The sequence below is a fragment of the Cnephaeus nilssonii genome, assembly GCF_951640355.1.
Source record: "Cnephaeus nilssonii genome assembly, chromosome: 3".
Classification (NCBI taxonomy): domain Eukaryota; kingdom Metazoa; phylum Chordata; class Mammalia; order Chiroptera; family Vespertilionidae; genus Cnephaeus; species Cnephaeus nilssonii.
This window is the reverse complement of record NC_137074.1, coordinates 57,869,269-57,884,813: the sequence shown is the minus strand read 5'-3', so window position 1 is coordinate 57,884,813 and position 15,545 is coordinate 57,869,269. Positions and strand designations below refer to the sequence as shown.

At 38.6% G+C, this 15,545-nt stretch overlaps 1 protein-coding gene across 9 annotated transcripts in view; it reads right to left on the bottom strand.

The window, feature by feature from the left end:
- Positions 1–15,545, bottom strand: part of POLQ (DNA polymerase theta) — a 103,723-nt gene that overhangs the window by 18,246 nt on the left and 69,932 nt on the right. For 8 of the 9 annotated variants that reach the window (XM_079766685.1, XM_079766686.1, XM_079766687.1 and 5 more), the window contains 6 exons: positions 13,734–13,927; positions 10,995–11,132; positions 9,327–9,501; positions 6,198–6,324; positions 5,280–5,401; positions 1,469–1,653 (listed from right to left, as the gene is read on the bottom strand). In XM_079766685.1, coding sequence (XP_079622811.1) covers positions 1,469–1,653; positions 5,280–5,401; positions 6,198–6,324; positions 9,327–9,501; positions 10,995–11,132; positions 13,734–13,927 — 941 coding nt within the window. Of the gene's footprint in view, positions 1–1,468; positions 1,654–5,279; positions 5,402–6,197; positions 6,325–9,326; positions 9,502–10,994; positions 11,133–13,733; positions 13,928–15,545 lie in introns of those variants that run through there. The other variant, XM_079766691.1, reaches the window with a different exon arrangement.

The window sequence follows — 15,545 nt, the reverse complement described above, 5'->3', positions numbered from 1 at the left end:
TGCTAAATGCAGAAGGAGATTAAATAGAGAAGACAAAGCTGGCTTCCTAAGTCATGGGAAAAACAGTGTTGGTGCTAAACAGACAGTGGTGAGAAGAAGTGCTTCATGCCCAATGAGCCAGTCAGAATTACAGCTGTAAGTATCCTAGTAAATGTAAAACTAGTAAAGCAGGATCTTAGAGGTGGGAGTGGCGTGCCTTTACCTCAGCCATCAACCCTATTTTCTTGAAAATGGCACCAGAATTCCCACAGGTCATGTGGTAAGGAAGTATCGGTGTTAACCCAGGCCAGGCAAGGGTAATAAATGTGGCCTTTGATGGTCTTTGTGCCTGACATCATTCAGGAGTAGAAACTCATGTGGGCCCACTTGAAAGGTCCAAGGGAGTATGAAGTTCACAGGTGGATTAGCTAACCAATGGCCTCAAAAAACTAAAAAGCTATCAGTTACTAATTATAATCCACAGCACAGCAATATTTATTTTTTAACAAACATTTAGAGGGCATCTATTCTAATAAAAGGGTAATATGCTAATTAGACCAGGAGACCTTCTGGGAGACCATCCAGACGTCCTTCTGGACCATCCTATGGTGGCGGGGCCGAGGCAGAGGTGGTTAGGGGCGATCAGACCAGGAGGGGAGGGCAGTTGGGGGTGATCAGGCTGGCAGCGGGGGAGGTGGGGAGCAGTTGGGGGCAAGCAAGCCAGCGGGGGGAGGGGGAGCAGTTGGGGGCGATCAGGCCAGCACAGGGGGCAGTTGGGTAGAGCAGGACAGCAGGGGGGGCAGTTGAGGGTGAGCAGGCTGGCAGGGGGGGCAGTTTGGGGAGAGCAGGCCAGCAGGCAGAGTGGTTAGGGGCAATCAGGCAGGCAGGCAGAGGCAGTTAGGAGAGATCAGGCAGGCAGAGAGGTTAGGAGTGATCAGGCAGGCAGGTAGAGGGGTTAGGGGCAATCAGGCAGGCAGGCAGGTGAGCGGTTAGGAGTCAGCAGTCCCGGATTGTGAGAGTGATGTCCGACTGCCGGTTTAGAAACTAGCAGTTGGACATCCCCCAAGGGGTCCCTGATTGGAGAGGGTGCAGGCTGGGCTGAAGGACACCCCCCGCCCATGCATGAATTTTGTGCACCCACCAGGCCACTAGTCTTTTTATAAAAAGCACTGTGGCTCAATGATATGTGAAAATAGATGAAAATACGGATGATTGCAGACTACAAAGAGATTTTTTAAATACATACACACACAACAACAACAACTACCACTAATGCAAATGGCTATTCTGACACTAAACTGCCTCAGAGTAAGTCTGTGTTTTTTTTATTGGCTCTACGAAGCAAGTACAATGAATACCATGAGAGAGGCTCAAATAAATGTAGTTTGAAAGATGCAAAGAAGAAATCAGTCTTCAACTGCAAATGATGGAGATAATTTTTTGAATCATTAAAATCCACACTGATGTTAAGCATATTCACTAAGATTACCTGCTTTGCTTGCTGCCTCAGATCTTCCCCTACAGACTCTGGTTCAGTCATCTTCCATTCCGCTGCAATACTCCTGAAAACATCAGCTCCAGTGTTTAATACTTGAATGAGACGATTATCGTGGGATAAGTGAGCCAAGACCCTCAGTTCAAGTTGAGAATAATCAGCAGCTAATATTACACCACCTGAAGTAGAAATAATTTTAGAAAAGCTGGAACAATGGCAAATCCAAGTTTCATATAATTGAGAAGGTTGACAGAAATTTAGTTCTAACATAGAACCACGAGATCATGTATCCAAAAATTAAAAACTTGCTCTTAATATGATGCAATTCAGTTCTGTAACTTAGATCATTTTTTTCATTTAGCTTTCAAGTATACATAACATGCATAAAGCTACCCCTGACCTCTGCTCCTTCACCACTGTGGCAGTGCTTCCCTCAGTGTTCCCACAGCACCTGACGCAAAATCTAAAATGGTTCTTTCATGCCTCACCCACTAGCACTGACCTTTAGGGATAGGAGACTTAATTTTCCTTTGCCTTCTATAGAAAACTTTGCACAGTTCCTGGCACATAATAGACTTTTAAACGATTGTTGAATAAATGAGTGAATGAATGAACGAACGAACAAACAAACTGGTTTCCAATGTGTGCACATTTTAAGTGGGCTGGAGAGAAATGTGTGCTCCACTTGGATAATAAAAAAAGACATTCAGCCCTGGCCGGTGTTTCTCAGTGGTTATCAGCCCTCACACTGAAGGGTCTCGGGCTCAATTCCAGTCACGGGCATGTACTGGGTGGCGGGTTTGCTTCCTGTTCCCAGTTGGGGCCCATGCAGGAGGCAACCAGTCGGTGTATCTCTCTCACATTGATGTTTCTCTCTCTCTCTTTCGCTCTCCCCCTCACTTCTTCCACTCTCTCTGGGAAGCAATAGAAAAAATATCCTCAGGGGAGGATTAAAAACAAAATAAAACAAAAAGCAAAGACATACAATTGAAAAAAAATAAAGTGGTTGATATGTGAAGAAAAGTTTTTTTTTATTTTTTTATTGATTTTTCACAGAGAGGAAGGGAGAGGGATAGAGAGTTAGAAACATCGATGAGAGAGAAACATCGATCAGCGGCCTCCTGCACACCCCCCACTGGGGATGTGCCCGCAACCAAGGTACATGCCCTTGACCGGAATTGAACCTGGGACCCTTGAGTCTGCAGGCCCACGCTCTATCCACTGAGCCAAACCGGTTAGGGCTGAAGAAAAGTTTTTTAAATTATTCAGATAATTTACCTGTGGATTAGAAATGAGTGGATTAAATATGCATGGCAAAACCAAAATAAAAAAAATAAAAGCAGGTTCGAAGAAAAAATAGGAAAAATGTTTGACTAATATTAAAAAGAACTCATTGCCATATAAAAAAGGTGCTACAAATGAAGAACAGGACAAAACATAAACAAGCAATTCATGAAAATAATAAGAATAAAAGAAACATAAACATGTTAAAGGAGCTCAACTTCATTCACAATAACAGAAATGCATATTTAAGTCTATAGCAAGAAATAATTTTCCTCTACGTATATTGCAAAAATCCAGAAGTTGGAGAGCACACTGTGGTAAGGCTGAGAAAAAAAACAACCTCATAGATTGTTATTAGGAAGTAAATGGTAACTTACTTCCATTACATCATATGGCAATTTGACAATACCTATCAATACTAAACAAGTCATGTTTATGCCTCTATCCACTAGCCGGTTTTGCTCAGTGGATAGAGCTATAAACATGATACACCTGGACAAAATATGTGAAATAACTATTTCCAGGTGTTGGACAACAGTCAGTTCAGACTACAGTCCCTGAGAGGGGGGAGGATAGGTGAGATGGGGTGAGTTATGCAACTGCCCCAGGTTTCCAGAATGCATTGCAGGGAAGGAGAGATGAAACAGAGCACTATGGTCTATCTGAGCTGAGGAAGCAGAGACTGCTTAAAGCAAAAACAGCTATGTAGCAGAATTGATGATAGCCATAATGATTAAATCAATTACAAGGAAAGAGAAATGAAAAAAATTCCTTACATTATGGATGATGTGGTATAAAATTATTTAAAGATAGTTTGTGATGTGAGGCATGTTATAAACTCTAAAATATCTAGGACATGTAATTAATAAACTTAGAGAAAATAAAACAGAATAAAAATAGTCATTGAAAATTAAAAAAAAAATAAAAAACAGAATAAAATGCAAATAGCAAGATAGTAGACTATAATCAATCCACATATCAATAATTACTTTAGATGTAAATGAACAAACACCACATTTAAGTGACAGAAATTTCCAGACTGAATTCATATATATTTAAATTAATTAAAAATTTTAAAGCAGAAGCAGTATAAAATAGTTGCATTAAACAATTTTATTATTTAGGTAAGAATAAATTGATGGATGAACAGATAAATAAAATGAAGTATACACATACAATGGAATATTATTCAGCCTTAAAAAGAGGGAAATTCTAGCATTTGCTACAACATGGATGAACCTTGAAGACATCATGTGGAGTGAAATAAGCCAGGTACACAAGAACAAATACAGTATGACTCTACTTACATGAGGTATTAGTGTAGTCAAATTCATAGAGACAGAAAGTAGAATTGTGGTTACCAAGGGCTGGGGAGCAGGAGAGGGAGAGTTAGTGTTTAATGGGCACAGAATTCCAGTTGGGGATGATGAAAAAGTTCTAGAGATGGGTGTGGTAATGATTACACAAGGCAAATGTACGTAATGCCACAGAAATGAATACTACTTAAAAATGGTTACAGTAGTCATGGCCAGTTTAGCTCAGTGGATAGAGCGTCAGCCTGCGGACTGAAGGGTCCCAGGTTCGATTCTGGTCAGGGGCACATGCCTGGGTTGCGGGCTTGATCCCCAGTGGGGGACATGCAGGAGGCAGACAATCAGTGATTCTCTCTCATCATTGATGTTTCTATCTCTCTCTCTCTCTTCTCCCTTCCTTTCTGAAATCAATAAAGGTATATTTAAAAAAAATGGTTACAGTAGTAAAATGGTATTAATTCATATTTTAAAAGCAAAACTAAAATTTGCCAAACAGGTTATGCTATCATAGAACTGAATTCACTCTTAGAATATATGTTTCTGACAGAACTCAAATAAATTCATATAGTTAACTGCACTGACCCAGACCTGCCAACTTGCAAAACATAAAAGAGCAAATGTATATACCAACAGTAGGGATTATCTGGGAGTTAGATCATGACTTCCAATTGTTTTAATGACAAAAGGTTTATGGCTAGAGTACTGAGGAGAGGTCAGGCAGGAGGACAGCCTTGGTGTTAACCCTTGTAAGAGGAAGCAGCAGTCTGGAGAAAAGGAGAAGAAACAAAATGCAAAGCAAGTCAGAGAGAGAGACAAAAAAGTGTGCCTTAGTGGTCAAGGGAGGAGAGAGACTGAGGGAAGTGAGGGTTGATTAACAGTAACAAATGCTGTACAGAAGTCAAAGAGGATGAGGACTAAAATATCCATTGGATTTTCCAAAAAGCGTTACAATGACCTTGGAAAACATGGTTTCAGCAGGCTGCTGCCAATGACCATATACCACAAAGTTTCCCACAGAGCAGATCATGAAGACAATGATAACTGATTGTTATACACCTGGCAACACAAAGGGGAAAAACAGGCTATTCAGAGGAAAGATGGAGGTATGAATGCATACTTCTGAGTCTTATTCATAATGCAGGCTTTATCAGTGTTTTGAAAAAATATTCCTACAGTAATGAGAAGCTCAAAAACCATCAGCATCCTACCTGGGAAAGGCACAAAGGCGTGCCGCATGCTGACCGAAAACGGCATTCCTCTGTCTGAGCTTCTCTCCTCCAGCTGGGCCTGGTGCGCAGAGTTCAGACCACAGCCCTTCTTAGTTCCTCTTCTGTCATGCAAACAACATCATCAGCTGAACATGAAGTAGACTCAAATATGTGGAAAGGCCTGATTTTTCAGTAAAGTTAGTGTTTCCATGTAAGAAATTTAAAAACCTTACTATTTGAAACTTACTTTAAAGCTTAACAAAGATTATAGACTTTTTTTTTTTAGCAAACATTCAATTAAGTAGGAAGTAAAACATTTCTGTAAAAGCCTTTCCCACAAACTACTTCTGAGATAATTCATTGACATTTAGCTCACCTCAGCAACTCTCTTTGACCAGATCTAACATACGTTATCTATGCTTTTTCTTCCCTTTGTGTGTAAGTGAGGAAGGCAAGAGGGGATATTCCTGACTTTGCTAAACTCTTGCTTTTAGTATTTGAATTAAATAAACATATCCTGGTTGATTTAATTAGTGGCACGGGTTTTCAACATTTCACCATCAACTAGCTGCTGCTGCTGCTGCTGCTGCTGCTTCTTCTTCTTCTTCTTCTTCTTCTTCTTCTTCTTCTTCTTCTTCTTTTTCTTTTTCTTCTTTTTATAGCAAAGATGGAAATTTATTGAAGAACAAGTACAGACTCCCACGTGGGGAGGGGGAAGAATCACAGCACAGACTCCCATGTGGGGAGCAAGGAAGAGTCCCCTCAACCAGCTTCTTTATAGACAGACTCAGGGTTTGAAATGGATAGTAGAATAGAAATGTATACAGCTAAACCAGAAATTTCAACTATTTTCATTATTTCGTCCGCTAGGCTATTCATGCTCACAAAATTATATTAACGCAAAAACATAATGTTTACCTGCTCATGGGAAGTAGGCCTTTGCCTAGGGCTTGGGAGGGCGGGCTTTCTCCTACTAGTGTTGGCATTTGGATCTTAAAATCTCTTGGCACACTCTGAATATTTGGTTCTGTAAATGTTACTCGTCCTAAAATCAAATAGAATAAAGATGTAAAATTAGCGGGGGATCTAACATTGACCTTAATTGTAATTGCATTTCTGAATTATCTTAAAAACTTATGCTCTATTATTGCTAAAATAAAATAAATATATATTTAAATAAAATATTTTTCATTATGTTTATGTGCCTAACAATGATAAAATAAGTACAAGATAAATGCCAACGTAAGTGAATATATGAATCAGCTATAATACAATGTTTTACATTAACCTAGCTCTCTAGCAAACAAGCCTATGATAAGAAGTAATTTGATAAATTGAACTGTTCCTATGCTAAAATGAGTATCAAATGTCAGCACTATAAAATGTTAGCAGTTATATTAATGAGTGAAGACTAATCAAATGGATCCTAGGCTAAAGGACTGTCGACGCCTTTAAAAGCCAGGAATGCACAAGAACAGAGAAGAGGATTTGGAGCCGAAGAACAATCTGAGTGCTGAAGAGGGACAGCTGGGCCAGAGGAGTTAGCTTTTGCGGGAAATAGAGCAGCAGTGAGAGGTAGAACGTCCCTTTCTAGACCTCACCTGGCTGATTTTCCCCCTCCTCATCACTCATCAAAAGGATCAACACTAACATGGACACAGCTAAAGACTAGAATCAGGTAGTTAATGAGTTTTCTTAGGAAACAGAAAGCTATTTGTTTAAATGTTTATAGCCTTTATTTTCCCCCAAATAGTTTACATTTTATTTGTTTACTTCTTGGTTGAATGTTTCTAGAACACATAAGCATTGTTCAAAAGAAGTTTCCCTGACCGGTGTTGTTCAGTTGGTTGGACAACACCGGTCACCGAAAGGTTGAGGGTTTGATTGCAGTCAGGGCACATACCCAGGTGTGTGGGTTGATCACTGGTTAGGGTGCGTATGGGAGGCAACCAATGTCTCTCTTTCTCTCTCTAAAAATCAATAAGAACATAGCCTCAAATGAGGATTTTTTAAAAAAGTGTCTTAAAAAAGAGTTTGGGTACCTGATTTTGTTTTTTGCAGTTTTTATAATACATGTATAGTGACGTTTTATGATACACCATTGTAATAGGCCCTCTACTAGCTACTATATGTAATTTCATCATCTTTTAATGAATCAGACATTTTAAGTACCTAGACTATTGTTTTTCTGAATAAACCCATGATATTATGTCTCTGTTATTTAGCTTTTAGCAAAAATTAGTCCACAATTAATGGTAGATATGAATATCATTATTATCATTAAATGGCCTATTCAGTGTTACAAAGCTAACAAATAGCAGATGAAGAATCCATCTTTGTGCCTTAGGACACTGTCTTCTTTTCTGTAATACTACTTAATTGTCAGGTTTAATGTTTGAATTAATGAGGTAACACTGGCAGACAAACAAGATGATAAAAATGACAAAATATGAATATAGCATTATGGAGGTGAAGTCTAAGAATGAAATGGCTATACCTAAGGAAACTTCTATTTCTAAAATATTCTTTAAATGTAGATACATGGAATTGATTACTTTCTGCTTTATAAACAACAAATAAGTGTGCAACAGCTTTGAAACTCTAGGTTGATTTTATTTTTTTCACCAACAAGGATTTATTTTATATATGTTTACACCAATGAAACTGAAATACTAAGAGGGCAAGGAATGGCTAGGAAGAACTAAGAGGTTAGTTAAACAGAGAAGAAGGAAAAGAGAAGTTGTTGAGAACAAGGAATAAGCAAGCAGAGAAAAAAGCAGCTCCTCATGGTACGTCCATCCTTAATAACAGCAACAGCTGGTGAAGAGCCACACACTAAATGCCATGCACTATGCTAAACATTGGACATGCAATATCCCATTAAATCTTCAGGATGATCGGTGAGATAGGACTATTATTACACTTTTTTATCAAGAGAAAACTTGGGCACTGAGAGGTTAAGCACTTTGTCTAAAGATTAATAGCACCAGGATTCAAACCTTATAAAAATCTGGTATCAAAACCCATATTCTATACCCGTGGTTGGCATACTGTGGCTCACGAGCCACATGCAGCTCTTTGGCCCCTTGAGTGTGGCTCTTCCACAAAATACCACAGCCTGGGCGAGTCTATTTTGAAGAAGTGGCGTTAGAAGTTTAAGTTTAAAAAATTTGGCTCTCAAAAGAAATTTCAATCGTTGTACTGTTGATATTTGGCTCTGTTGACTAATGAGTTTGCTGACCACTGTTCTATACCATCCATCTAAACTTCCCTATGAAGGAGTTAACACTGCCCTTCCTTCTACTGTACACTGCATTTGGCTAATATTTAAAGTTCTGGCCTGGTGGGCATGGCTCAGTGGTTGAGCATCGACCTATGAACCAGGAGGTCCTGGTTCAATTCCCTGACAGGGCACACATCCAGGTTGTGGGCCCCATCCCCAGCATGAGGAAGGGGAGGTTTCAGAAGGTTTCTATCTCTCCCTCTCCCTTCCTCTCTGAAATCAATAAAAATATATTTTTTAAAAGATTTTTTAAAAAGAATTCAGGAAAAAAATAAAGTTCTGCACTGCCTAGAGAAAGAACACTTTTTTCCGCACCATATTATACTTACATCTATGCCAAGAGGGCCATGAGACACCCAAAGGACTCCACCCCTCTCTTTTCTAATTGAGTAAAATAAGATGCTCACTCATTATACAAAAGCCCCATACACCTACTTAGATTCAAGTTGGAGAGAATCTTAAGGTGTTCGGGAGAGGGCTAGGACTAAAATTAGATAAGATCACTGACTCAAATATTTAATCCTGGATATAAATCAGTCTCAGACACCTAGTTTCTCTACACAATACTTGAAAGCAGAAGCTATACCTTAGTAACTTTCATCTCTGTACCTATGCTTTGGATGTAGTATGTGTTTCATAAATGTTTATGAAACTTTATTTAACCCAATGATCAATGCTTGAATTCCTTGGTGATCCTAAGAAAATATATATGAAACTTTTTTTTTTTAAATTGGATATTGTCCACATTTAAAATTCCTCATTACCTGTAGCAGTGTGTGACTGTGATATAGGATAGATTCTTTCCATTCCAAGGAAAGGATTCAGACGCCTTTCCCGCTGCAGGGGAAAGACCACTTTGGTAATAGCATTAGTGATTCTTCTCCACTCTAATATCAAGTTTGGTAAAGGATGTAATGCCTTCAATTTATTTAAAACATCCTGCCAAAGAAACATAAGGTAAGATCCGATTCTTATGCAAATTCCATAGCAAATAGAGTCTCTTTTAGGTAAATAATATACTCTCAAAATTAAATTTGCTAACTTCTGTATCTATAACTCAAAATTACTGTTTGGGTTTTATAGAAATCACCATAATGCTAAAACCATGATAACTATAGATTATTAAAAGAAAACATGTTAATGCTGAGCAACATCAATTGATCTACCCACACTCCACCCAAGAGTTTACACCATCTCTTTTTATCTCTATATTTTTCTCCTCCATTCCTCAAATAATTGGAAGTTTCCCCTTTTCCCCCTTTTTGCCCTAATATTTTCATGGTTTCTATATCAAGAAAATTTGGCCGAAATCGGTTTGGCTCAGTGGATAGAGTGTCGGCCTGCGGACTGAAAGGTCCCAGGTTCGATTCCGGTCAAGGGCATGTACATTGGTTGCAGGCACATCCCCGGTAGGGGGTGTGCAGGAGGCAGCTGGTCGATGTTTCTCTCTCATCGATGTTTCTAGCTCTCTATCCCTCTCCCTTCCTCTCTGTAAAAAATCAATAAAATATAGTTAAAAAAAAAAAAAGAAAATTTGAAGACATTTATCTTTAACACTTTGAATTTTCCATGCTAAAGACTTTCAATGAATGTTAAAGAATAGAAACGTGTGAGCTCAAATAAAAAGTTTTGCTACAGAATGAAGCTGTGGAAACTTTCCCAGATAAGGCAAGACATAGTTAATGATATTAGGGTCAACATTCTACAGCAAAAATGTAAAATAAGCCCTTTCTTCTCTCCCATGCATACACTTTCTATGGATTATAACTAGCAATTATACTTTGAAATCAGCAGGTTAGATTCTTAAAAGAAACTCATGTAAAACTTATTATTTTGCCCTGGAATTGAAAATAAAAAAAGAATTTTATTTCTATTAGCTTGGGGTTTTGTTTTTTTAAAAATTCCCATATCTTTGTTCATCTATAATAATAAAAACATAATATGCTAATTAGACCAGATGTCCTTCCAGATGTCCTTCTGGGATGAAGCAGGGGTTGTAGTGGTGGGATCGAGGCAGCCGCCCACAGCTGCGAGGGAGGGATACAGGCAGCCATGGCTGCGAAGGCCTACTCTTGCACAGATTTCGTGCATCAGGCCTCTAGTGTTCCTATAACTATATAAATTATATTATACTGGAAGTCTAAGAATAGTGGATGTCAATAATTAAATGATGTCTACAGGTCTGAGTTTACAAACCTTTACACTGTTTTAATTATAGGAAGGACACAACTGCTAACTCAGATTATGGTCCAGGTTTTCCATGCTGAAACATCTCCACATTTATTGTCAGCCAAACCACAAACCAATTTGTTTTTATGTGGAAAAGTTCAAATGGTGCGCTACGTTGGATCTTGATTTCATCAACATTCTTTGAAGACACCAACATGCTAAAAAGTAGTTCAGTGCTGCCCCGTGACTTCCCCAAAGAGCACCTTACTAGTGCTGAACCGTTTTCCCAGCTTTAGCTTGCGTCCATTGTCATTCCCTCTTCTGGTAGCACCCAAAGTTTTCTTGCTGCTTTGGTTGTTTATCTCTCCATTTGGTGGCAACTTTAATTCCAAAAATAAAACCTGTAAGAAATTAAAGCTTCTTTAGTCAAGAATTAAATCTCAAGTACTGTCATTAAGGGGGGAAAAGGAGACATGCAATACGTTAAACAATAAAAAATTTTAAAAAAGAAAACATTTTTAAAAGTTATTTGAGAAAACAATAATATAGCTCAACATGTGTTGGAAGAATGGTTTGGGGTTCTTAGGAGAATTTTGAATTATCGCATTTAATAAATAATGTTAATAAAATTTATATGTCAGTAGGCTATCCATACTACTTAGGCACTGACAGATTAATACTAATACAGGCTTTTAAACAGTCAAGAACACAGGAATGTGTACTTTGTGCTGAACAACTGACAAATAAGCTATTGACATTGAGACTTTAGGTTACTCTGAGGATTGTGAAGACTCCTAAATACCCTTGATGAGGTAAACAATTTGGCCACTCAATCATTTAAGCCCCATAGAGTTAATATGGGAGCCTTCATGACTATTTTGATCACAAAAATCAGACAACAGTAAGTAGGAAGGGGTCCAAAAGCCATCTAATTCTCCCGCCATAATGAAAGCTAGAGTGGCCAAAGCACTCACTGAAGAAACCAGGCTCTGGGGCAGAGAGGGGATTTGTATATAAATTATTTCTCCAGGCTTCAATGAATACATCTATGAAATGAGGGGGTTGAACAAGATGGGGCAAGAAGCACTATTATTTACTGAACATCTGCTATATTCCAGCCATTAACGTGGCTCGCGAGCCGCAGTTTGCCGACCACGATGCTAGGTGCTTTAACATGTGTCATCACATGTAATTTTATGACAATTCTGCTACAAACCTGAAAAACATGTTCAATATTCCATGGCCAGAAAGTAGTAGAATTAAGAATTAGAACCCAGAGTCTTATAACTATAAAGTCCTTTTTTTCTTTTCACTAAACCATGCTTCCCTCTAGACCAGGGGTCAGCAAACTTTTCCCACGAAGGGCCACATGACAGATATTTCCAGCTTTGCAGGGTTTACTGTCGGTCAACTTCTCAACTGTATGATTATAGAATGAAAGCAGCCACAGTCGATAAGTAAATGAGCAGGTGTGGCTGTGTTCCACAGATCTGGCCTGCAAGCTGTAGTTTGCTGATCCGTGCTCTAGACCGGTGCCATCTGAAAGAACATTTTGCAATAATGGGAATGTTCTGTATTTGCACTATTCAATGTGGTAGCCACAAGCCACAACATGGCTACTAAACATTTGAAATGTGGTTAGCACAAATAAGGAGCTAATTTGATATATCTTATTTAATTTAAATTAATTTAAATTTAAATAGCCACAGTGGCCAGTGGCTCCTGTATTAGTATAATTATCCTGCCCAGTTCAAAGATTCAACTTAAAATCAGTAAGGATTAAATACTCTGTGTAAAACTGTTAGATTACCCTAAATATAGCTTCTATCTTAACATGGAAGACCTAAGAACAAGCTAATAACACCAAAGGCCTTTTATTCCAGCTCAGAGTTTGGTCTAGGAGGTCTATGGTCCTAATACATTAGTACCCACCTGAGTCACAAGGGCACAGGCTCCTGCCTTTCCTCCAAGCCTAGTCATGCTGAAATCCAGATATTCTACATTTTTTATAAATTCCTTATGTGATTTTATGTGCTTTCAGGTAGGTACTAGAGTTAGTGAATAAATGAAGGAGGTAGGATACAAACCCAAGAAATCTGTCTCTAAAGCCTATCTTCACCAATATGTTATATTATTGAATCACATCTGGAAGACACCATAACTACAATGCTATTAAGTGTTAGCACCGAACCTACATTTGTAGGAGAATAGAACACCAATCTTTCAAAATAAAAAAACAACAAGAATAAACCAGGTTCAAATGTATGTAAGGTGATAAAAATCTTAATTAGGTTTAAAAAGCAAACAATCACAAAAATCAACTTTTCATTAACAACTGAAAAAAAGACCTAGTTCTATATTCTAAAAAAGGACTTAGAGGTGAGGAAGGGGTGAGAGCCCACGAAGTGACTAACTTCGTGGAACAACAGCTTCGCTGTTATGCAACTGTATTTTGTTCAACAAATATTTGTTAAGTGCCTCCTCTGATCCAGGCAAATTTTCTTCTCATAGAGCCTATGATCTAGGAGCCTTCTTTATCACCTTCCTACTTCATAAATATAAGATATAACATAAATTATATGCTAGAATACTCTATCTCCAAAGTATTCTGCTTAAGTGAACTGGGGTTTTTTACTGAACCTTGATGTTTAAATATATATTTTATTAATTTTTTACAGAGAGGAATAGAGAGGGATAGAGAGTTAGAAACATCGATGAGAGAGAAACATGGATCAGCTGCCTCTTGCACACCCCCTACTGGGGATGTGCCCGCAACCAAGGTACATGCCCTTGACTGGAATCGAACCTGGGACCCTTGAGTCCGCAGGCCGACGCTCTATCCACTGAGCCAAACCGGTTTCAGCGAACCTTGATGTTTAGATAAACACGTTTAGGAAATGCACACACACACACACACACACACACACACACACACACAAACACACACCCCATTTTTAACTCTAAAAATTACTTTTCTAAATTCCCTATTCCCATGATACAACCTCAGCGATGTCATCTGTACTGGTGAAGGAAAAACTGTGGCCGGCTAGTTGATACGCCTGAGTCTCAATTGCATCCAGCTTGGCTTGCATTATGTGTTTCTGACTTTCACATTCGGCAGTACTAAAGCCGATTCCATTCAGTTCTAGCAAGGCCAAGCAGTACTGACAAGGCATTTCCACTTTACATAAAACATCTGGAAGACAAAAGGAAAACTACAACATTAATTTACCAGCCAACTGACTAGATCAGCATCATTATCTAACCACGTGCATAGAATTCTTCTAGCAAAGAGTGAAGGTGATACCCAAGCTCTCCTTCACAATCCAGTTGCCTGAGCAGCGTTCTCACACCAACAAAGAAAGGCATAAAAGTACTTCCCACTTTTCCAGTTAAGCACTAGACTATTAGCTTTGGCCATCCAGAGGATAGAAGAATTGGCAATATTGTGAACAGTCTGGATTACAAGAGACTGCTTTTCTCCCAAAATAATGTTTCTGCTTCTACTCTTAGCAAGAAGAAAATAGTTAATTTTATTTGCTATGCTGACTACAAAATGTTAATTCCCTAAAATTGTTTCCAGTATGCCTGGTCCCATGGCATGCATGCTTGCACAAAGAACTAAATATGGAGGTTTTACATTTTCTGATGCACTTACCAAAGAGTAAAGAAAATTCCTTACATAAGAATCAGACTATTTTTCTATCTGCTGACATTTCTCAACAGAGTTGCCATTCTAAATCAATTTTCCAAGTATGTTCATAGGAATTTTAGTCCCAAAGATACACTATAAGGGTGAGGTTGAGAGACACTGTATACTTTGAGTTCATCATTTATAAACTGCTCTTGGATAGTCATGAATCCTGTTAATATACAAAAGACTCTGAGAAGACCAGAAGCAAAGACAATTATTTAATTTTGTATTAACCAAAAGTCTGGAATTATTCAACCATAATACTCTGTTTTATAATACTTACTAACATCCTGAATAGTGTCTTGAGAATGCACTGAGAAATACTGTCCCAAATCATTAAGAAAAAAATCCATACCAAACATCTCACTTTCCAGTACTATGGGTCACTAGGACTCTTAGAAACCCTGGCCTCCGAGGCACTGCTGGTCTCAATCAGCAGGAGAGAAATCTCCAGGGACACCCACAACCACCACTAAAACAAGTGAGAACTTCTGGCCTCTAACAGGAGGAGTTATTAGGCAGTCAGTGCACTTTTGAGTCCTGAACTCAGAGCAGAAATTCATGGGACTAGCGGGACTAGAAAAATAAGGAACTAGGGTCAGAATAAGATCAGTCAGAGCAGCACAGTCAGAGTGACAGGGAGCTCAAATGGAACCTTAGGCAGCAGAAGGAGCGGGGTTGTCATGGGAATAAAGTCCTATCTATAGCCAAAAGGTTGAGGGGATGCATATCTTTAGAATACCAACAGGAGGAGAAGCTAATTCTCAGACTCCTGTTCTGAACCAAAACTCTCAAGGCAGGCTTAATGTGGTCCATGGACACAGTGATGTTTGACAACAGTAGGGACAAGTGGAAAAAAAAAACCTTCGTAGAGGGAAAGTTTCCTCAAGTTAGGCCAGCAGGGCTCCACTGTTCAAATCTTGTATGAATTCACAAAAAATATGAAAAATACAAGAGCAAAGAAATATTAATGGAATTCAGCAGAAGCAACAAATGGCAGATTTAGATTTCAAGAATTACAGATAAGAAATTGTTAGTGCACAGGGCACAGTTATGAATGAACTGTTTACCAAATAAAAAAGAGACAAATACAAAGTAAGACATCAAGGAAACAGAATGT